General features: G+C 50.8%; 1 protein-coding gene across 1 annotated transcript in view; it reads left to right on the top strand.

Annotated features, from left to right (window-relative positions):
* Window positions 1-23,800, top strand: part of LOC147700525 (uncharacterized) — a 319,009-nt gene extending 295,209 nt beyond the window's left edge. Inside the window, exon 10 of the mRNA XM_086929115.1 lies at window positions 21,036-23,800. Coding sequence (XP_086785241.1) covers window positions 21,036-21,844 — 809 coding nt within the window. The 3' untranslated portion in view covers window positions 21,845-23,800. The remainder of the gene's footprint in view (window positions 1-21,035) is intronic.
* The last annotated feature ends 252 nt before the right edge of the window (window positions 23,801-24,052 follow it).

Raw genomic sequence — 24,052 nt, 5'->3', positions numbered from 1 at the left:
AGTTCTTCTCAGGAATTGCGATTATACCTTTGATTTAGAGAAGTAATCAACACTCTTCCTGCTGTGGAAAAATTATGGTTCAAAACATTCAGCCTTCAGGAGTACAGAAACGCTTACTTCTGAGAAAAGAACTATCTCATTAGGAGTACACTAAGCAGTGACACTTTGCATTACAATCAATGACATTAATGTATCCCAACACTTCACCCTGCCAAATAGCTGACTGCACCTCTTCTGCAGTGGTAAGATCTCCCTCTCCTTATCTGCCCATTAACTTAGTGCTAGCTTGCACACACAGAGTGATCTGCAGGAATTTCCACTGGTTTTACTGCTCTTCCCAGCAATCGCTAGGAGTTTCTGAAGGAAGCTCCCTGGTTAACAAGATCTGTCAGCGCTCTCCTGATGATAGTTTAAGTTCCCCGCTAATTTTCTAGCTTAATAGCCACTTGTCAGAAGCCTGTAGAAATGAGGTTAGGATTATGTGACTCCTTTTTCCCCCTCGCCTTTTCTAACACAGCTCAGGTCTTAACGTTGATGGTACACCCTGATTTGTGAGTCTAGCGCTCCACCCAGGAAGGCGAAGCCCTTTCCTTCCTCACCCCCTCTCTCTCCTTACTGTTATCCTCCTGTCCTGCTTCAGTCCACAGGGGTAGGGCCTTTCAGACGACTCCACCGTCACCACACCGGCAGCAATAACGGTCGCCTATCTCCGCCCAGCCAGCCTCTTGATCTAGCGCTGGAATGGGGAAGATTGATGCTAGCAGCCCTTTCGCTCTTCCACGCGCTGCCTCGGCCGTTACCGGTCACGCTGTCGGCAAGCTGGTTGTGGTCAGGGTTCCCGCCTCGCTGGAGAGGCAGGGCGCTCCTCCGCCTCAGTCCTCACCAGCCGGGTTCGCCGTGGAAGCCGGAAACGCGTCGCTGCTCGGTGCTCCCTCGCTTCCTCCTGACGCGGGCCTCTGCTGCGCAGACGCGGGGAACCAGTGGCTCGGCCGGCACCGCCTCCTTCAGCCGGGAAGCACACGCCTCTGCTCTTGCGCAGGGGAACAGCGTCTCACCTCAAAGTCCGCTACCGGCGTGAACCAGGAAGACGTGCCACTTTTCCGCCAGCTGCGCTCCTTCACAGCGCCTCGCGCCTTCCCGACAGAGACACCTCGGCCACCCACGATGCCAGAACGCACCGGGCACTGCTCTTCTGATCCGGTAGGCCTGACGTTTCGCCGGAAGGTGGGGAAGCGGATTATTAGACCAATGGGGGGTCTTGAGGGTGAATGTGGGACACGGCCCAAGACCGGGAAAGTGTCCAAAGTTCCTGGTTACTTGACTGGACCAGGTCGATATTAAGCCAACGGTAGGGTTCGGTCAGCAGCACAAGGGGGAACGTCCTCTGAAAGATGCTGTCAGTTAATGAAACCAACTAGCTTCTCCTAGCGCGTCCTCCTCCTCACACTGCAGCCTCTCTCCTCTCACACTGGACTACACAAAATGGCCTCCTGCCCCCTGCCCTTTTATAACCTAGCCTCACAGAGTCCAGTAGGGTCCAGAAGGTTCTGGAAGACCTAATGTTATCCTATGGGGCTGATTATGGTGTGGCAGTTGGTGACAGTTAGGGCCCTCCATTTTGTGACAACATGAGGTTTCCTGACAGCACAGGCCTCGGGCCTGAGGTAAAAGATTACAAGGGGGGAAAGAACACCTATCCCCCTGGTCAACACCTATAAAAAGTTAGTAGACACAAAAATTAACAAGGGTTTGAGGGGCAAAAAGGGGACAAAATAAATAAAAATTAGGAGGGACTTCGCCAAAAAGCCAGACAGGTCTAACACGCGTCCCCCCAGCTGAAAGTGGGGAGAACTACCCAACCCCTTGGGAGTCCTCATCACTAAGGCGGAAATACCTGGAGAGACCGTCTGCATTGGCGTGGTCCACTCCAGGCCGATGTTCCACCCGGAAGTCCATTCCCTGTAGGGAGATGGACCACCTCAACAACTTGGGATTTTCCCCCTTCATTTGCATCAGCCAACGAAGGGGTCGGTGGTCGGTCTGAACCAGGAAGTGCGAGCCAAAGAGGTATGGCCGCAGCTTCTTCAGAGCCCACACCACCGCAAAAGCTTCCCTCTCAATAGCACTCCACTTCTGTTCCCGGGGAAGCAGCCTCCTAGATAGGAAGACTACAGGTTGATCCAGGCCCTCTTCGTTGAGTTGCGATAGCACTGCCCCAATGCCATGCTCTGATGCATCCGTTTGGACAATGAACTCCTTGGAGAAGTCTGGGGCCCTCAGGACCGGCGCCGCACACATTGCCTGTTTCAACTTTTCAAAGGCTTGCTGACAAGCCTTTGTCCAAACTACCCGTCGAGGTTGTTTCTTGGAGGTAAGCTCTGTGAGGGGCGCTACAATAGTGCCATACCCCTTCACAAAGCGACGGTAGTAACCTGTGAGGCCCAGGAAAGCTCGGACCTCAGTCTGTGTCTTGGGGGGTTCCCAGGCCATGATTGCCTCAATCTTCGCCTGCAGGGGCTGCACAGTCCCCCTACCCACCAAGTGTCCAAGGTACACAACCGACCCCTGCCCAATCTGGCATTTGCTGGCTTTGATGGTCAATCCAGCTTGTCTCAGTGCCTGGAGAACGGCCTGCAAATGCTGCAGATGGTCCTCCCAACTGCTACTGAAGACAGCAATGTCATCCAAGTAAGCAGCAGAGAAACTCTCCATTCCAGAGAGGACCTGGTTCACCAGCCGCTGAAATGTGGCAGGGGCGTTCTTGAGCCCAAAGGGCATCACACAGAACTGGTAGTGTCCCTCAGGCGTGGAGAAGGCTGACCTTTCCCTTGCTCCATCTGTCAAGGAGATCTGCCAGTACCCTGAAGTGAGGTCAAAGGTACTCAGATATTGGGCAGCTCCTAACCGGTCAATCAATTCATCCGCCCTAGGGATCGGATGAGCATCAGTCCTTGTCACTGAATTCAGTCCTCGGTAATCCACACAGAACCTCAGTTCAGGTGTGGTGCCTGGTGGTGCGGCTTTTGGCACGAGCACCACCGGACTGGACCAAGGGCTGTTGGAAGGTTCAATTACTCCCAGCTCTAGCATCTTGGCAACTTCTCCATGTATGCTAGCCTTCACCTTGTCAGACAGCCGGTAGGTCTTGGACTTCACTGGTGGGCTGTCTCCTGTGTCCACATCATGGGTACACAGGTGGGTCCTTCCCGGGACAAGGGAGAACAATGAAGAGTACTGCTCCAGTATCTGGCGGCAGTCCTCCCGTTGCTCAGGAGTGAGAGTAGGAGAGAGATTCACTCCCTCCACTGACCCATCCTTCTCTTGGGACGAAAAGAGATCGGGGAGAGGTTCGCTTTCCGCTTCCTCTCCCCCGTCAGTCACCATCATCAGCATGACTTCGGGCCTCTCATGGTGGGGCTTGAGTCGGTTGGCGTGTAGCACCCGTAGGGGCTGTCGAGGGGTCTTAAGGTCCACCAGGTATGTGGCCTTACCCTTCTTTTCCAACACCTCAAAGGGGCCTGTCCAGCGATCCTGGAGGGCGCTAAGCTCTCCAGGCTCCATCACCCACACTTTCTGTCCAGGCTCCAGTTCCACCGGGTGAGCGTTGTGGTCGTACCACTCCTTCATGACTGCCTGGCTGGCCTCCAAGTTGTCAGAAGCTTGCTTCCACAACTTCGCCATTTGGCTCCTGAAGGCCAGCATGTAGCTCACCACATCCTGGGGGGGTTTCCTGGGAGATTTCTCCCAACCATCCTTCACCAGGCTGAGAGGACCGCGTACAGGGTGCCCATACAGAAGCTCAAAGGGGCTGAAGCCCACTCCCTTCTGGGGCACTTCCCTGTAGGAAAAAAGTAAACAGGGTAGGAGGACATCCCATTTCCTCCGCAGGCTCTCGGGCAGACTTCTGATCATGCCCTTCAAGGTCTTATTGAACCTCTCAACCAGTCCATTTGACTGGGGGTGATAAGGAGTGGTGAACCGGTAGGTCACTCCACACTCCTTCCACATTGCCCGCATGTAAGCTGACAGGAAGTTGGTCCCCCTGTCGGACACAACTTCCTTGGGAAATCCCACTCGGGTAAAGATTCCCATTAGGGCTCTTGCCACTACAGGTGCAGTGACTGTCCTCAGAGGTATTGCCTCTGGGTACCTTGTGGCATGATCCACCAGTACCAGGATAAACCTGTGACCAGCTGCTGTTGGTGGATCCAAAGGCCCTACAATGTCGATGCCCACCCTCTCAAAGGGCGTGCTAACGACTGGAAGTGGTTCCAGGGGAGCCTTTAGCTTCACCCCTGTTTTCCCACTGGCCTGGCAGGTTACACATGTCCTACAGTATGTGTCGGACGCCACTTTCATTCGAGGCCAGTAAAAGTGGAGGACAAGCCGGGCAAAGGTCTTGTCCTGACCTAAGTGTCCTGCCAGGGGTATGGCATGAGCCAGTTCCAAAAGAAAGGCTCGGTACTGTTGCGGGACTACCAAGGCCCTTGATGAACCAGGCAAGGGTACCTTGGGTTCACTGTAGAGGAGTCCATCCTCCCAGTAAATATGGTAATGTCCCGTAACATCACCTGCTGCTTGGGCTTCAGCCTGTCGCCTCAGTCCCTCAAGGGTGGGGCACTCCCTCTGCCCCTTACAGAATTCCTCTCTGGTAGGACCTCCCTCCACATGCCACTCCGCAGGGATGGGTAAATCCTCCAGAGAGTCTACTTCCCCCTCCACGGACTCCTGGTCCACCACCGCAGGTGGCCGATCTGTCTCATGGGGTGTGGAAGCCGGAGCAGGCTTTCTCTGTCTCCGGGTCTGTCCCTTCTTAGCAGCGGGTTGGGCCATTGTTCCAGGCTCCAACCCAGGCGAACTCCCTCTCCGGGCAGTCGCAGACCGTGTGCTGACACAGGCCCAGTCAGGTGTACCCAGCATCGCAGAATGCGTCCGGTATTCCACCTCTCTCCAAGTATTGTGTTCCATGTCATTACCCAACAGACAATCGACTGGCACGGCAGGGCTTACGGCAACTCGAAGTGAACCTGCAACCCCCTCCCACTCAAAGGGAACCTCAGCCACTGGATAGTGGCCCATTCTGCCGTCAGCCATCGCGGCAGGGTGGAGTACATTAGGAACAACCTGCTCTGGGGACACCAGCTGACTTCTCACCATAGTCATGCTGGCTCCTGTATCCCTCAGAGCCTCCCCTCTCTGGCCATTGATGGTAACCCATTGCCCATACTTTGTAGTATTTGGGGGCACCTGGATCTTTGGCACCATCTCCCGCTCTCCCAGGGACACTAAGGTGACACCCGCCCACTCACCCCCCTTATCTAAGGGCAACTCCTCCCCGAGCGCTACACTAGCTACTCCCGGTGACTTTCCTCCGGTGGGAGGGGGTGGTCTCTTTGGGCATCTGACATCTCCCTTATAATGTCCAACGCCACCGCATTCAAAACAGTGGAGAACCCTGGGCTGCTGGCTCTGGCCAGGATGAGGGTTCCGGGGCGGGTTTGCCCTAGGGGTGAAACCTGCTCCCTTCCCTTGGAAGTTATTTTGGGGACCTTTAGAGAACTCTTTCTTTTTCTCCCCCCCCTCCTTCTTCTGGGGGGCGCCCTGTCCGGCTTTTTGAGATTCCCCTCCAGTCCCCTTGGTGGACACCCGGGTACTTGTCCAGATGTCCGCCTCCTCTGCAAGCTTCCGGGGATTGGTCAGCTTGCTGTCTACCAGGTGTTGGCGCAGCTCGGGAAAGCATTTCTCGAGGAGGTGTTCTCTCAAAAACAGATCATACAGCCCCTCATAATCTTTTACCTCACTGCCCTTGACCCAACCCTCTAAAGCCTTTCTGGCGTAATCAAGGAAGTCCACCCAGTTCTGAGTTCCCATCTTGTGGCTCCCCCTAAACTTCTGTCGGTACCTTTCTGGGGTGAGCCCGAACTTCCTCAATAACGCCAGCTTCATGGTGGGGTAGTTTGTCTGTTCCTCTGGATCCAGGGCCAACAAGGTGTCCCGACCAGCAGGAGGCATGTACTTGTACAAACTACCCCCCCAGTGCTTCTCCTGCACTCCATGAACCTTCAAAGAAACCTCATAAGCGGCCAGCCACTTAGCAACATCATCCCCCTGACTGAAGCTCGCTATCAGGTCCTTTGGGATATAGGGTTTGGTCTCCCTGGCTGACTCTTTCAGTTCGCTGCCACCATCCTTAACAGGAGAGGACCCCCGCTGTAGACTTTGGAGCTCCAGTTCCTTTAGCCTAAACTCGTGGACCATCCTCTTCTCCTCTTTCTCCAATTCCATCTTAGCCAACTCCCACTTTAGCTGTCTTTTCTCCCTCCTATCGGTGAGCTCAGCTTCTGTTAGGCTTCTCCCAGAAATGCTACTGCCCTTTCTGGAATAGGACACTGGTCCGGTGAGCAAGTTTTCCCCCTCATGGTGGAATAACTCCTCCACCCCCCCTTCTGTGCCCCGGTCAACCTCTTCATCCTCCTCCTTTGTCTCTTGGTGTGCCTCCACCCAGGCCCTAAGGCTAGTCTGGAGCTCCCCCTTCCTTGCACCATGTTTGAAGAAGACCCCCATCTGCTGGCAGAACATTCTCAATTGGGGCACGGAATAGACTTCCAGGTTTTCCACCGCAAACTCCATTGTGAGTCTGGCAAACCTGGATACACACCAGAGATTTCAGTGGGGTGAGGGTAACCTAAAACCAACTCCACCCACCACCAGGAATAAATTTAGAAAAAACAAAAAGACTAATTGGGAGGGCCGCAAGGAGAAAACTCCTGGTGTAGGTTAGGTGTATTACGCCAAGTTACTAGTAAGTAGCTGCAACCAAGTCCGCAATCCCACCGCTAGGCACCAAATGTTGGAATTAAGGTAGCCTGGCCTAGGGTAAGACTAACATTTAGAGGCACAGTGTAAAGGTTGCAGACCACCCAAAAGTAACTTCACGCAATAGCACTCAAAAAGAAAAACACTACACCAAAATTATGTGAAAATACGTGCTGTTTTATAAAAATAATATGCTCTTTAGTTTCAAATTATACAGTGTAATACATTTTAGTTCTTCTCAGGAATTGCGATTATACCTTTGATTTAGAGAAGTAATCAACACTCTTCCTGCTGTGGAAAAATTATGGTTCAAAACATTCAGCCTTCAGGAGTACAGAAACGCTTACTTCTGAGAAAAGAACTATCTCATTAGGAGTACACTAAGCAGTGACACTTTGCATTACAATCAATGACATTAATGTATCCCAACACTTCACCCTGCCAAATAGCTGACTGCACCTCTTCTGCAGTGGTAAGATCTCCCTCTCCTTATCTGCCCATTAACTTAGTGCTAGCTTGCACACACAGAGTGATCTGCAGGAATTTCCACTGGTTTTACTGCTCTTCCCAGCAATCGCTAGGAGTTTCTGAAGGAAGCTCCCTGGTTAACAAGATCTGTCAGCGCTCTCCTGATGATAGTTTAAGTTCCCCGCTAATTTTCTAGCTTAATAGCCACTTGTCAGAAGCCTGTAGAAATGAGGTTAGGATTATGTGACTCCTTTTTCCCCCTCGCCTTTTCTAACACAGCTCAGGTCTTAACGTTGATGGTACACCCTGATTTGTGAGTCTAGCGCTCCACCCAGGAAGGCGAAGCCCTTTCCTTCCTCACCCCCTCTCTCTCCTTACTGTTATCCTCCTGTCCTGCTTCAGTCCACAGGGGTAGGGCCTTTCAGACGACTCCACCGTCACCACACCGGCAGCAATAACGGTCGCCTATCTCCGCCCAGCCAGCCTCTTGATCTAGCGCTGGAATGGGGAAGATTGATGCTAGCAGCCCTTTCGCTCTTCCACGCGCTGCCTCGGCCGTTACCGGTCACGCTGTCGGCAAGCTGGTTGTGGTCAGGGTTCCCGCCTCGCTGGAGAGGCAGGGCGCTCCTCCGCCTCAGTCCTCACCAGCCGGGTTCGCCGTGGAAGCCGGAAACGCGTCGCTGCTCGGTGCTCCCTCGCTTCCTCCTGACGCGGGCCTCTGCTGCGCAGACGCGGGGAACCAGTGGCTCGGCCGGCACCGCCTCCTTCAGCCGGGAAGCACACGCCTCTGCTCTTGCGCAGGGGAACAGCGTCTCACCTCAAAGTCCGCTACCGGCGTGAACCAGGAAGACGTGCCACTTTTCCGCCAGCTGCGCTCCTTCACAGCGCCTCGCGCCTTCCCGACAGAGACACCTCGGCCACCCACGATGCCAGAACGCACCGGGCACTGCTCTTCTGATCCGGTAGGCCTGACGTTTCGCCGGAAGGTGGGGAAGCGGATTATTAGACCAATGGGGGGTCTTGAGGGTGAATGTGGGACACGGCCCAAGACCGGGAAAGTGTCCAAAGTTCCTGGTTACTTGACTGGACCAGGTCGATATTAAGCCAACGGTAGGGTTCGGTCAGCAGCACAAGGGGGAACGTCCTCTGAAAGATGCTGTCAGTTAATGAAACCAACTAGCTTCTCCTAGCGCGTCCTCCTCCTCACACTGCAGCCTCTCTCCTCTCACACTGGACTACACAAAATGGCCTCCTGCCCCCTGCCCTTTTATAACCTAGCCTCACAGAGTCCAGTAGGGTCCAGAAGGTTCTGGAAGACCTAATGTTATCCTATGGGGCTGATTATGGTGTGGCAGTTGGTGACAGTTAGGGCCCTCCATTTTGTGACAACATGAGGTTTCCTGACAGCACAGGCCTCGGGCCTGAGGTAAAAGATTACAAGGGGGGAAAGAACACCTATCCCCCTGGTCAACACCTATAAAAAGTTAGTAGACACAAAAATTAACAAGGGTTTGAGGGGCAAAAAGGGGACAAAATAAATAAAAATTAGGAGGGACTTCGCCAAAAAGCCAGACAGGTCTAACAGGCCCCATTTGAAGAACCGGATTAACCCACTTACTGGGAACCGCCCAAGTCGTCCATACTTAGTAAAAGGAGACACAGGAACCTTTGTCTGCAGGAGGAACCCAGATTTATTCAAATAGCCCGGGCCTTGGAACAGAGTCCCAAGCTAGTCAGAGACAGAACCCAGGAGGCTGCTGCTTTACTCCGCAGCTTACAAGCCTTTTATACTTTTTCCTTCCAGTCTTTTGGCTGTTAGTTCATTGTTCAATCAGGGCAGTGTTTGCAGTTGATAACCAGATCCAGACGATGTTTGTAGAAGGTGACCTGGTAAAGGCTTGGTACACAAATCATTGTTCACTCGGTGTGATCAAAGCCCGGTCTTTCAGGTCATTGTTTAATCATCCTGATCAAGGACCAGCAGTCAGACCATTGTCCAGATAACCTGATCATGGTGTCAAGGATGTTTACCAGGCTGGGAGCAGGAGATGGAAAGCAAATCATTTACCCAGGGCTTAAGTGTCTCATGGTTTTCTGTTGAACTGCAAAGAACAGGGGGGTTGGGTGTGTGACAGTTCCTGGGCAGGAATGCAGGCTGCAAGATGGTTTTTGTTGTGTCCGTTAGAAATTTCCCAGGCATCAGCAGAAACGACCAGGTGGGTTGTGTGGAAGTGTTTGACACGAGATGGCAATGAAAAAACAATGGAGTCCCGGTATAAATGATGCTGATCAGAAGAACACTGTTCCTCAGTTGCGTTAGTAACGTCATTGGTTACCGTTAAATGTGGCTGCCAAGAAGCCCCGAATCATTTGTAAATTCTTCACCAAGCCCTGGATTTTTACCTGAAAGTACTTTTCATTCTGTCTTTTTTCTCATCATTTTTATGAAGATAAACTCAAACCCTTAGCACCAGATTGCTGTTCTCTGCACAACCAGGACAGACTATTGCATTACAAATGCGTGTCCTTTCCTCTCCCAGTCCTAGCGCTTTGAAGCAGCCCAGCAGTGCAGGAAGCCCTTTAGAAGCAGCCGACACAAGGTAACACAGCATAAGACCACATAATGACGCATAGTAACAGCGATAGATCATCATGCTGGACCCCCCAAGCTTTTCAGTATTCATTCATCTTCAAGGATTTTTTCAACCCTGTTGTCAAGTTAGAATGAGGGAACATCCATCGTTAGACTCCATCCTTCCTGGGCCTGAGACTTCCTGGGTCTGTGCATCTAATACATTGCTATGACTGTGGAATGTAGCGTTTTACAAACGCCCACACAAATACATAATGGGTCCAAAACGGGATGAGGTAGACGCAAAACTCTTCCTCATGCCCAGTGCACTGCATACACGGAAGCCCCCATGCCCCACTGTTTAACCTCGCCCACGTTAACACACTCTGATGCCATGGATTCCAAAATGCAGAAAAACAACAAGGAGGGAAGTTTAGCAGCAGCTAATGTGGAAACGTGAGTCATTCAACTTGCAGGCATATGATGTAGAGAACATCTGGAAGGCCGCCCTGCAGTGAAGCACACACCCTGGTACCAACCACGGAAGCGCAGAGGCAGCCGGTGAGACCCAGACACAAACGTTTAGGCCATGGGGGCTCAATGAGGCCCAGTGTTATCTAGAGCCATCATTCTGCACAGCACACAACCCCAGACATGCACCCTGGGAAAGAATGTGCCCACTCAGCTCAACTTGCACGCTGGGGTCACTGGGACGCTCCATGACTAGTGTAACCACGGACCGGTCGGTGCTTGGGGAGAATGGCGCCTGACAGAACCACCTACCACAAACAATCCCAGATTTCTTACCTTAGAAATACCCCAGGCGTCAGACTGAATGCGGGGATTTTTTTCCGGAGCAGTACCCCTGCACGCTGATAGATGGCGTCCGTTGACTCCGCATGCGGCGGCGGCGTGGTCACCGGGATGACGTCACGGTATCTACTTAGACTCTGCCCTCGCGCACTGACATCCGTTATTTCTATTTCCCCGCCAGCCAGCACAGATCCGGAGAGAGCGGTACCTCCAGTTACTTTTTGACTGATCTTTTTCAACTTTTGTCAACTTCTATTTTTGAGTCATTTGATGCCTGGTGCACTAGGGATGCCGCATCAGACTGGCTTCAAGGCTTGCGACTCCTTTCGCAAACTGATGTCGGTCACGGACCCGCACCTGGTGTGCCTTTGGTGTCTGGAGCGCGACCATGACCCAAAGTTGTGCTTCGACTTTCGGGCCATGAACACGAAGTCTTTGCTGGAGAAGTCCCGAAAGCTTCTCGAGGCCTGGCAGTCCGTGCCGCTCAAGGTCCCGGTCGAGAGGGAGGTCGTGGGACCGGTCGCGGAGTCGTCCACACCACTCTTTGTCAACATATTGGTCTTCGTGTAAGTCTAAGCACAAGAAGAAGGCGAAGAAGCATTGTCGCTCTTTGCATTTTCCCCGTCTGTCAGCTGACGTGATGCAGAAGGTGGTTGGTGCTCGGCCTGCGGTTCCGCCCGCAGAGCCAGCTGGGTCGGCTCCAAGCTTCCTGCCCTTTCCGGGAGCCGGGCGACCTCTGCCTAACTTCATAGCTTTTACGAATTTCTCCACTCCATATTTGGGCAGCCAGATTCTGCGGGCCCGCAGACTCGGTTGGGGGCTCTAAGACTTCGAACTCGGTGGCTCCGGCCCGGGGCCGAGGGGCCGAGGGGCCCCCAAAGATCCAGGTCTGGATCCGGATCGGTGCCTGTCGACCTAACGACACCTCCAGCACCGCTTCCGATGCCGACACCTCTGCCGCCTCCGATGCCGGTTGTGTCCCCAGCCACCAACGACACCGTCCTCCCCCTCGATATGGGCACGGAATCGGACAGCGGACCTGACACCGGATCCGACACCGATGGGGACTTTTGTGCCCCTATTGTATCCTGGAGTTCCCTATTGCCCTTAGTGGCAACCTGATGAGGATCAGGACGACTCGGAGGGATCTGTGGGCCCTCTTGCAGACCAGTTAGACGAACCGGACAGGAGAGAGGAGTTGGGTGATGCCAGTGGTCTGGACACCTCACCAGACCTTGGTATGCTTTCTCTCCCTACCGCGGCTACGTAGGAGGAAGCCTCTTATGCAGTGGTGTTGCGTAGGCCGGCTCGAGGCCTTAAACCTCGAGCTTCCTACGGTGGAAGTCAGGACTAACCTCCTGACAGAGGTGCTTCAACAGGCAGCGGCCTCTTCGGAGCCCTTGCAGCTGTTCTCACGGACATCCTTCTGGGCACCTGGCCAAGGCCCAGCACAGGGGCTCCTAAGGATAGGATGATTGCTCAACGCCACCGCCCGGCTCCGGGCGACCCCATTTTCCTCTCCCAACACCCTAACCCTGAGAACTTGGTGGTCTAAGCCTCTACTTCAAGAACGAATTTCCTACTGCTCCCCTAGATAGTGAATCCAAAAATGCTGGACCACCTTGGGAAAAATATGTTTTCTTCCGCCAGCTTGGGACTGTGATCTGTGAACACTGCTTGTCTATTGGGCCGATACACCCACTCTGTGTGGGATTCTGTTGGGCAGGTGCTGCTTCAGTGCCCAGAGGAGGCACAGGCCGTTCTCTCCCGTGCCGTTGCCGAAGGAAGAGATGCAGCCAAGTTCGCCATTCAGTGTGGGCTTGACACCCCTGATTCGCTGTGCAGGACGATTTCTACGTCGGTAGCCTGGCTTAGATCAACTAACTTTTCGAGAGAAGTCCAATCTACACTTTTGGACATGCCTTTTGATGGCCGTCGCCTTTCTTGCAACAAAGCGGACAGCACACCCGAGCCCTTCAAGGTTTCTAAGGCTACTGCCAGATCCTTGGGCCTCCCTCCCACCTGTCCTGTTCAGTCTATTTTCCACCCCTTTTGTGGCTACGGAAAGGGTGCCCCACCACGTTCTGCCCAGGACCACAGGCCGGCGCAATCTGTTCAGACTCTGCACGGCTGGGTATGTGGGACCCAGTGTTGTGGGTCAGGGGGCCTGCGGGCAGGCCAGTCACACCAGTGCCCCCTCTGCAGCAGCCTCCAAACCCTCCTACTCCGACCCTTCAGGGCCACCAGTTGCCAGTGGGTGGCTGGATTCTCCATCATCTCCCCCACTGGCAAAACGTCACGTCAGACAGATGGGTTTTGCAGATAGTCTTAAGGGGCTACTCCCTCCCCTTTGAGACTACCCCTCCATCCATGCCACCTCAATTCCATTGCATGTCGGAAGATTACTTGGCCCTTCTCTGCCAGGAAGTTATGGCTCTCTTGGCCAAGGGAGCCATTGAGCGCGTCCCTGTGCCAGAAGTAGCTCGTGGTTGTTATTCCCACTACTTTCTGGTACCCTATAAGGACCAAGTCCTGCATCCTATCTCAGACCTCCGGGACGTCAACCGCAACCTCCGGAAGAAGTTCAAGATGTTGACCTTAGCTCAGGTTCAGTCTGCCCTCGACCCTGGAGACTGGATGGTAGCGTTGGACTTGCAGGACGCCTATTTCCACATCCCCCTCCCGCCAGCCCGCAGGCATTACCTTCGGTTCATGGTGGGCCACGAGCACTTTGTTTACTGTGCTCCCCTTTGGCCTTACCAGCGCCCCTCGGGTATTCACGAAAGTGATGGCGGTGGTCGCAGCTCATCTGTGCAGATCAGGGGTTCCATTCTTCCCCTATCTTGACGACTGGCTGTTGAAGGCGGGCTCACCCCAGGCTGTTGTCTCCCACCTCCAGACTACGGTAGACTTCCTGCATTCGCAGGGGTTCTCTATCAACGTGCCGAAGTCACACCTGACTCCCTCTCAGAAGCTCTTCTTCATTGGAGCGGTTCTGGACACAATGCAGTTTCGGGCCTATCCTCCTGAGCAGCGAGTCCGGGATATTCAAGCTATGATTCCAATCTTTCAGCCTCTATCCTGAGTTTCAGTCAGAATGACCCTGAGGCTGCTGGGCCTCATGGCCTCCTGCATCCTGCTGGTCGATCATGCCAGATGGCATATGCAGGATTGGCAGTGGGACCTGAAGTTCCAGTGGGCGCAGCATCAGGGAAATCTCTCTGATTGCGTCGAGATCTCGGAGGGCACTGCACCCCAATTGCAGTGGTGGCTCAAGAACCAGGATTGGGTCAACTGCAGATCTCTTTCCCTTCCCCAACCAGATTTAACAGTGGTGACCGATGCATCACTTCTGGGATGGGGTGGCCACATGGGGGGCCTGTGGTCTCCGGCGGAGTCTGAGGTCCACATCAACGTTCTGGAGCTCCGGCGATTCCTCTTGCACTCAAAGCATTCGTTCCCTCTGTCAAGGGAAGAGTAGTGCAGGTGTTCACGGACAAAACATCCGCCTTGTGGTACTGCAACAAACAGGGTGGCTGGGGTCATGGACCCTATGTCAAGGGGCTCTTCGCCTCTGGATATGACTGGAACATCAGGGCATATTCCTGGTGGTTTAACACCTGGCAGGTTCACTGAACGCCAGTGCGGACAAACTCAGCCGCAGGTGCATGTTGGATCACAAATGGGGTCTTCACTCGGAGGAGGTACATGGTCTCTTTCAGCAGTGGGGAGAACCTTGGATAGATCTATTTGCCACCGAAGAGAACATGCAATGTCAGTAGTTCTCCTCATTGAAATTTCCAAGGTGGCACTCGCTTGGCGACTCTTCTTTTTGCAAGTGGAGTTGCGGTCTTCTATATGCCCTTCCGCCTATACCACTTATGCCCAGAGTGCTGTAGAAGATCAAGCGCAAGTCATTCTTGTGGTCCCGTACTGGGCTCGAAGAGTCTGGTATCCCGAGCTGCTGAACATGGCCATCGATTCGACTGCCTCTTCGGGAGGATCTTTTGTCGCAGCAGCAGGGGATGATCCTTCACTGAACCTGTCCAGCCTCCACTTCCTTGCGTGGAGATTGAGCGGCAACAGTGACAGCCTTTGACCTGCCTCCCGAAGTCTGTAATGTTATCTTGGCAGCCAGGCGTCCCTCCACTAGGACGGTATACGCCTGTAGATGGCATGGTGCACAGCAAAGGCTGTGGATTCCCTCTCTGCCCCTTTTTCTGAGGTTCTTTTGGCAGGGCTCTGCTCTGGTCACTCTTAGGGGCTATCTCAGCCATCTCTGCCTTTCTTCAGCTGCCTGATCAGCACTCTCTTTTCAACTCCCTTATTGTAAATAGATTTCTTAAAGGCATTACTCACCTCTTTCCTCCTATTCCCTTCGTAATTCCTCAGTGGGACTTGAACCTTGTTCTAACATACCTAATGTGCTCTCCTTTTGAGCCACTGCATACCTGTCCTCTCCGGCTTCTAACTTTGAAAACTGCTTTTCTGGGGGCCATCAGCTCTGCTCGCAGGGTGAGTGAGCTTTAGGCTCTATCCTCTAAGTCTCCATTTCGAGCTGTTCATCCGGACAAGGTTGTCCTAAGAAACGGACCTTCCTTTCTTCCCAGAGGCGTTGCTTCCTTCCACATTGGTCAAGCCATCTTGTTGCCCACCTTCCTTCCGCCTCCACATCCTTCAAAAGAAGAAGAGATGCTCCACAGTCTAGATCCAAACTGTGCGCTATCTTTTTATCTGGATCAAAAAAGACAATTCAGGGTGGATGACCTACTCTTTGTTGGCTATGTGGGTGCCAAGAAAGGTCGGGCCATGCAAAAACAGACTATTTCTCAGTGGGTCGTTCTTTGCATTAAGATCTGTTACTCTTTGGCAAAGAAGGAGCCTCCAGCATGTCTGTGCACCCATTCCACCAGGGCGTCGGCAGCCACTACTGCTTTGGGACGTGGAGTCCCCCTTCATGACATCTGCCAGGCACCCACATGGGCATCACTGCACACGTTTACCAAACACTACTGCCTGGATTCTCAAGTCCGGAGAGACGGCTTCTTTGACCGTTCTGTTTTCCAGGATGTCCTGATGTAAACTTAGTTCGCAGACCCACCTCTGGGGTTGGTATTGCTGGGCTATCTATTCTAAGGTAAGGAATCTATAACTAATAGTCTCTTTCAGATGAACAAGTTAATTACCTTCGGTAACGATATATCTGTAGGAGAGATATATTAGTTATAGATTCCTTACCCCCTTCCCCCCCCGCCACCCAGCCTCCCCGTTCTGCAAACTGACTTCTAGGGTTAAGGACTTCCTTTCAGGGTCCTAGCTTTGTGTACCAGTGGTCAGTGTCATGCATGGCTCTGCGCTTCTGGCGTGGAAAGTCGTGTACAGAACTGACTTCCCGGCGACCACGACGACAAACATGGAGTCGGACAACGCCACCTATTGACGCGCAGGGATACTGCAACAAAAAAATGTCTCCGGATCCAATCTGACGCCTGGGGGTAATTCTAAGGTAAGGAATCTATAACTAATATATGTCTCTTACAGATATATTGTTACCGAAGGTAAGTAACTTACCCTGCTATGTCTGGTGTCTAGTCCAGCACCAGACACACACAGTGGTCCACTCCATGGGACCTTCTGGCTGACAAGGAGCTCCTACGCCAGAAACATTGTAACTCTGATGTGTTTTTTTCTTTCTGTTTGGTTTTCTTTTTGCGATATAGGTTGGATAACCAAAGATACGATCCAATAGTGAATACCACTTTAATAGAAGGGGACCTCTCTCCTCCCCACTATTCTAAGTGGGGAGGAGAGAGGTCAACTTTCACTAAACTCAACTTTCACTGATTGCAATTTTTCTGGTCCTTAAGAAGTGCCAGGGATCTCTGTCCAAGAACAATAGCGGGCCAAAACATGTTGACCTGTTTACTTTTTTCACTCACATTCACATCTGACTACTAAGGGACTTTACAGCCCAATAGTAGCACCAACCATCAGGTTTTTTGATCTGACAGAGGAATCAACCCATTAAAAAAACGTAGTACTGATATCCCCTAGTCAATTTTATACTCACTTCTTTAAGCGCAGTCTCACACGTATCATACTGCAAGAGTATCAAAAGATCCCTGCCAAAGTGACCCTTTAGCGGACCCGTAGGGTATTGCAGCGCCGGCCTGACAAGGAGCATCCGCTCTATGATGAAGCATGGCATATCTTGGGATGTGTGAGGGCAACAAGTAATAGTCTTGTTGACTATCTTATCCACATCCTAGATTCTCTTCTTCCTTCAGATTTCACTAGGAACAGGGACCCCCCTATTTGGAGGATACCTAGCTTTGGAGCGCAGGCACTGGACCGTTTTTTCGCTCTTTGTTACCCTTCTCTTAGTTACATTAAGCATGTCGGCTCAGCCTAGGGCACAGCTTTCCAAACTTTTCATGTTGGTGACACACTTTTTGGTGGTCCATCATTTTGGGACACAGTAAGGCAGTGTAGCGAGCGATCGTAGCGAGCGAGCCCTAACCACTTAAGGGGGTTCGGGAGTGTTCTCACTAACTCTGTCTGTTTCCCTCTCTAACTGTCTCCCTCCCTCTCTCTCCCTCTCTCTTCCTCCGTCTGTCTCTGTCTGTCTCCATCTGTGTCCCTCTGTCTACCTCCCTCTGTCTCTCTCTGTCTGTCTCGCTCCCTGTCACCCTCCTACCTCTTTCTCCCTCTGTGTGTCTCCCTCTGTTTCTGTCCCTCTGTCTCCGTCCCTCTGTCTCCGTACCCCTCCCTCTGTCACCCTTCCTCTGTCTCCCTCCATCTGTCTCCCTCTGTCTGTCTTCGTCCCTCTGTCTCTGTCCCTCTGTCTCCCACCCTCTGCCTCCCTCCCTCTGTCTGTCTCCCTCTGTCTGTCTCCCTCAGTCACCCTCTGTCTCCCTCTCTCTCTCTCTCTCCCTCTGTCTCCCTCTCTGCTTCTTTGTCTCAGTCTCTGCCTCTGTCTGTTCCCGCCTCTGCCTCTATCTGTCTGTCTGTCCCTGTCTCCCTCTCTGTCTGTCTGTCCCTGTCTCTATCTCTATCTTGGTCTGTCCCTGTCTCTATCTCGGTTTGTTTCTGTCTCCCTACCTCTCTTTGTCTCCCTTCCTCTCTCTCTCTCTGTCTCCCTCTCTCCCTCTCTCTCTGTCTCCCTCTCTCTCGGTCTCCCTCCCTCAGTCACCCTCTGTCTCTCTCTCTCTCTCTCTCTCTCCCTCTGTCTCCCTCTCCCTCTCTGCCTCTTTGTCTCAGTCTCTGCCTCTGTCTGTCCCCGTCTCTGCCTCTATCTGTCTGTCCCTGTCTGTCTGTCCCTGTCGCCCTCTCTGTCTGTCTGTCTCTGCCTCTGTCTGTTCCTGTCTCTGTCTGTCCCTGTCTCTATCTCGATCTGTCCCTGTCTCTATCTTGGTCTGTCTCTCAGTCTCCCTACCTCTCTCTGTCTCTCAGTCTCCCTTCCTCTCTCTCTCTGTCTCCCTCTCTCCCTCTCTCTCTCTTCCTCCCTCTTGTCTCCCTCTTGTCTCTCTCCCTCTTGTCCCTCTCCCTCTTGTCTCTCTCCATCTGTCTCCCTCATCTGTCTCCATCCCTCTGTCGCCCTCCCTCCTATGTCTGACGCCCTCTGTCTGTCGCCCTCTGTCTCCGTCCCTCTGTCTCCGTCCCTCTGTCTCCGCCTCTCTGTCTCCGCCTCTGTCTCCGTCCCTCTGTCTCTCTCTCTCTCTCTCTCTGTCTGTCTCCCTCTCTCTCTCCCTCTGTCTGTCTCCCTCTCTATGTCTCCCTCAGTCTGTCTCCCCCTCTCTCTGTCTCCCTCTCTCTCTGTCTCCCTCTCTCTGTGTCCGTCCCTCTGTCTCACTAGCTCTCCCCCTCTCTGTCTCCCTAGCTCTCCCCCTCTCTGTCTCCCTCCCTCTGTCTCTCTCCCTCTCTCTCCCTCTGTCTGTCTCCCTCTGTCTGTCTCCCTCTGTCTGTCTCCATTCTCTATGTTTCCCTCTGTCTCGGTCTTCCTCCCTCTCGGTCTTCTTCCCTCTATCTCCCTTTCCCTCTGTCTCCCTCTCTTCCCCCCTCTCTCTTTCTGTCGCCCTCTGTCTCCCTCTCTCTCTGACTACCTCTCTCTCTGTCGCCCTCTGTATCTCTCTCTGTCTCCCTCCGTCTCTGTCCCTCTGTCACCCTCCCTCTCCCCCTCTCTGTCTCCCTCCCTCTGTCTCCCTCCCTCTGTCTCCTTTCCTCTGTCTCCCTCTGCCCCCTAACCTGGCTTGTGTTTCAGCCTGGGCAGAGACAGCTTCCTGGACACACACAGCCGCACCCTAGTACTTCGCAGGTCTGTGAAATACCACTTACTGCTTTGTTGTGAATCTCTTGGCCGCCATAGAGCAGAGTGTCAGGGAGTCTGCGCTGCTGCATCGGTGTTTGCTGACACTCTTTCAAAGGAATGCCTCTTAATTAGCAGCAGGTATGTGCTAAGTGCCATTAATACCGGTGTCCTCCCGTGACACACCCACCCTTTGCAGGCGACACAGTACTGTGTCGGGACACAGTTTGGAAAGCTCTGGCCTAGGGGCTTACCAATTGTTCTTTATATCGCTATCTTTTGCTTATATCTAAAAACATCACACAATCATGGAGTACAATTTATGGCTAGGTTTTGGCGAAGATATCATTTCTGTAATACTCAAAACACCATCCATTCTTTGAACAGATGGGAACACATCCACCTACAGCCAAAAAGGAGATTGGAACTCAATTGCGTCTCTCAAAAAGCAGCAGGTGAAGATAGCATTGCATGGCGCTGTTATGGCAGAATATCTCTGAGCAAATATAGCTCCCAACGCATTTATAGTGACCACAGCTCCCCGTCTCTTTCTGGAGGACAACCTGGCGTGAATGGAGCCAGATAGCATGGAAATGAACCTGCGACTGGCTAGTTGGGATGTGCGAAGGCAACAAGTATTAGTCTTGTTGACTATCTTATCTACATCCCAGATCCTCTCCTTTCTTCAGATCCTCACTAGGAACAGTGACCCCCTATTTTGGAGACGGCCCCCTTCCACATCGGCTAAAAGATAACGCTGTCAACATTTTAGCTCCACCCCATCCTTCTAAGGAAAAGGAGAGGCTTGACTGTCAGGGTCCGAAAAGAGCGCTGTCCTTTTACATTGATCGTGCCAAGGACTAGTGGATGGATGATCGAATCTTTATCAGTTTTAACACCTTGGCTGCTAAGGCAATTCCCAGCCTGTGCTGGAAATTGCTATTCTTCTTTATTTATGACGAGCTCAGCTCGTCATCAGCACAGCTCAACTGTGCCTCATGACGAGCTGAGCTCGTCATGAGCAGGGAAGGGGTTAAAGGAGCGAAAAAAGTCAGGGATGTGCAGAAGAGAGCCATCTCTCAATGGATTGTACTTTGCTCATAATCTGCTACACACTAGCTAAGAAGCAGCCTCCTGAGGGCTTACGGCCCATTCCACCAGGGCTAAGGCCACTTCTAGTGCGTTAGCATCTCAGGTATCGGTCCTTGACCTGTGCCAAGCTGCTACATGGGTTTCACTCCACAGTTCACTAAGCACTACTGCTTGTACAGTCAAATCCATCGATGCCGGCTTTTAGTCTGTTCAGTCCTGCAGCATGTGCTGGTTTGATCCATTTTCAGACCCGCCTCGGGGGGGTATTGCTTGGGTATTCATGCCAAGGTGAGGAGTTTGCAGTTGGATGTCTCTATCAGATGAGCAAGTTACTTACTTGTGGTAATGCTTTCTTGGTTCAGACTATCTAACTGCAGAGTCCTCCTTGATCCTCTCATCTTCCCTGCTCTGTGAAATTGGCTCCTCACCCTAACAACCCTGATGGGTTCTGGACACTGGTCACACTTCATGCAGTCATTGCTACGTGTATTTTTTGGCGCGGAAATAGACATAAAAGAAATTTATGTCAACACTCCAATGTGGTGCTTATAAAACCACTGTGTATGTCACCTCCGACGCTGGCGACACTGACACTGAGCTGATTAACGCCACCTACTGGCACACAGAGATACTGCTCAAGATTTCTTCAGTCTCCTGTCTGAAGCAAGGGGAATATGTAAAATTAAGGAATCTGTGATAAGAGTCTCTACCAGAAATATCGTAACCGGTAAGTACGTTTTTCATGTCTAGCACTGAAGTCTGGGTAATCTCCTATTACTGGGTTAAGAGGCAGCACGTCATGTCTGGTTGACTGCTCAATGTTTGTGTATTTACAGAAAGTATGTTTTAAAACATCTAACGTCTGCGTGCAATGAGACTGTGATGCTTTGGCTTGCAACATCACAACTCTATGCTTCTGTTTTAAAACATTTCTAAGTTATATTCTTCGATTCCTGTTTCATTCTCCAGCATGCCAATCAGAGGTAGGAATAATGAATGAGAAAGAGTCCCATACGTGCTTCGAGCCCAAGAAGAATTCAGCTCACACGTTCACCATAAAAAAATGCCAGCGAACCCCCAAGTTGAAAAGAACCCTTGCCTGCACTCAGTGTGAAAAGAGATTTAGCAGGAAGGCACTTCTGGTGAAGCATCAAAGAAGCCACACTGAGCTGAGACTGTATCCCTGCACCAAATGTGAAAAGAGCTTTAATCAAAAGACCTCTCTTCTTGAGCACCAAAAATCACATGCTGGAGGGAGGCTCTTTCACTGCACGGAGTGTGACAAGAGCTACACTCGAAATGAAACTCTTTCGATTCATCAAAGATCACACTCAGGAGTGAGGCCTTATCACTGCACTGATTGTGAGAAAAGCTTTACTCAAAAATCAAATCTCCTATATCACCAAAGAATACACACAGAAATTAGGCCTTTTCACTGCAATGAGTGTGAGAAGAGATTTACTCGTAAGCAAACTCTACTGCAGCACCAGAGAATACACATGAAAGAGAGGCCCTTTCACTGCATGGAGTGTGGCAAGAGCTTCACTCGAAAGTCCACTCTTTTGATTCATCAAAGAACACACACAGGAGTCAGGCCTTATCACTGCACTGATTGCGAGAAAAGTTTTTCATCAAGTTCAAGTTTTCACTACCACGAAAGAAAACACACAGAAAGTAAGCCATTTCACTGCACAGAGTGTGAGAAGAGATTTATTTGTAAGCAACATCTTCAACGGCACCAAAGAATACACAGAAACAATTCACTGAGCTGCGTATGACAAATGTTTCAGATGTAGGTCACAGCTTCGAAATCATGTACGAATAAACTATCTGTGAGGCCTTTTCACTGCACGAAATGTGAGCAGAACTCTACTCTAACATCAACTGTTGTAATTCCTCAAAGAATACCCACGAGTGAGGCTATATAAATGCATGGAGTGTGAGAAGAGAGTTACTCAAAAGCCAAGTACTCCGTATCACCATATAGCTCCTAGGAGCGAAGCTTTGTCCAAATGTTGAATTTTTAAATGCACATAAAATATACTAAAGTGAGTCCATTTTCTGAATAAAGTGCAAGAGAGTTTAACCCACAATTCACATCCTCTGTGGCACCAGAGAATTCCTACGGGACTAGGCAGCCTTCATGCACTACATTCTATAATAAAGATCAGTCTTTGCCTTCATTAATTTGATAGTAACTGAGTGTTAGAAGCGATTTATTTTGAAGTATACATTAATAGTCGCTGTGTATTGAGGTCTTTTCTTTAAGTGAAGACACGTGTTGTACAGCAGAACAGTTCATATGTCATGGAGTAGTTTTGAATGTATTTTATGGCAGTCTGTAATGCTGGGAGTTTGAAATAGCACAACTAATGTCTCCCATGTGCAAATCAGATTTTAAACAAAAGCATTATTTTATTCTTACAAAATATCCTGGACTTGACAAGAGGGAAAACACTTTACGATCTAAAAAACAGTTTTCTGATTTTTCATGAGTAGAATTTTAACCCCAATCAGCTACTTTAAGTGCCAGACAGATTATGCAAATCTGTACCAAGTAGTACTACTGTTAGTACGGTATACTAAACTGAGAGTAGCCAAAGCACATAATTTCAGTACTACCTTAAATAGGGTTTGAAACATTTTGCATTATTGAAGATAAACAAGTTTATATCTGTATTGTGTTACCCTTTTTCCAGAATAAATGTATTTGAATTCTTTTTGTTCTGTAATGATTTAACTGTTGCCTAAATCTTCACATTGTTTTATCTATTTTGATATGAACTGCTATAATCGGCATTCTTGCAACTGCAGTGAAGCACAGTGGAGCACTATAGTGTTTCCGTTGCAGTGAGTCTATTCCCTTGTGTAATAATGTAGCACAGAAGTGACCCTAGTCCCACAGTTTTCAATGTTAGAGTAGAGACTCTGTTCCATAATAGTTAATGGGGTTTGAATAATGAATCTATTCCTACACATCTCAGTGAAACTGAGTAGTAAATATATTTCCATATGTGTCCGTGTTAAGGAGCAGTTAATCTTTTTCCATACTTATTAATAGTGAATCTGTTAGTTCGGAGAAGTCCTACTAGACTCCATGTGGCACATTTTGGGTGTGATGAGCGACATCACCTGGCCGAAGTGGGACAAGGTATGGCTGGCACTGGCGAGTATGGTCGCCAAGAGAAATATAGCAAGACTGTGGGGTAGTTATCTCTTGCCTACAGTGGAGGATTGGGGGCGGACCTAGACTGGTGCCAAAGGGCTGAGAAAGTAATATATAAAAGCAGAGGATGCCCCAAGAAATGGGAGAAAATATGGGCGGCATGGAGACTGTACAGGGGAGAATTGTTAGATACCCAGTCTGTGTCTGACCCTGGTTAGTGTGATGCATGCATTCGGTCTATAATTGCTGTGTATACTGTATATGCTGATGTTATGGGTTACTCTGCCTCCTGTAAGCCCATTGAACTGATAATGTTGAATACTACGGGCATGCCATGGACCCGAGGGATATGGGGGGATCGAACTGTTATTGATGATGGCCTTCTCCATTTTGTGGCCTATGGAGCTCCGATGCTGACAAATGGACGAATATCCAGGAGCTTGGTCTTTGTGTACAGGCCATGTTGTTCCCGTTGGTTGTATGATTGCCTTTGTTTTTATGTACCATTGAATTACCGATGCTGACTAATGTGCGATTTTTATGGAGCTAGGTATTACAATAAAAAGATTTTCACAAAACAAAATAGTGAATCTGTCATTGTCAGAGTAGTAAACCTATTCCCATACTTAATATTGTTATTGAGGAGTGACTATTCCAAAACGTGTTAATGTGACACAGCACTGAATCTTTCACCATACTGTGATAACGTAGTGAATCTATTCACAAACTTATTATTTTATTGAATAATTTCCAAAATGTAATATTATTACAGAGTAGTGCATTTGTTCCATGTACTTATTCATGCCTCATAGTGAAAATC

The sequence above is a fragment of the Lissotriton vulgaris genome, chromosome 7 (genome assembly GCF_964263255.1).
Source record: "Lissotriton vulgaris chromosome 7, aLisVul1.2, whole genome shotgun sequence".
Classification (NCBI taxonomy): Eukaryota; Metazoa; Chordata; class Amphibia; order Caudata; family Salamandridae; genus Lissotriton; species Lissotriton vulgaris.
The sequence above is the reverse complement of the archived record's forward strand: the minus strand, read 5'-3'. Positions and strand labels throughout refer to the sequence as shown.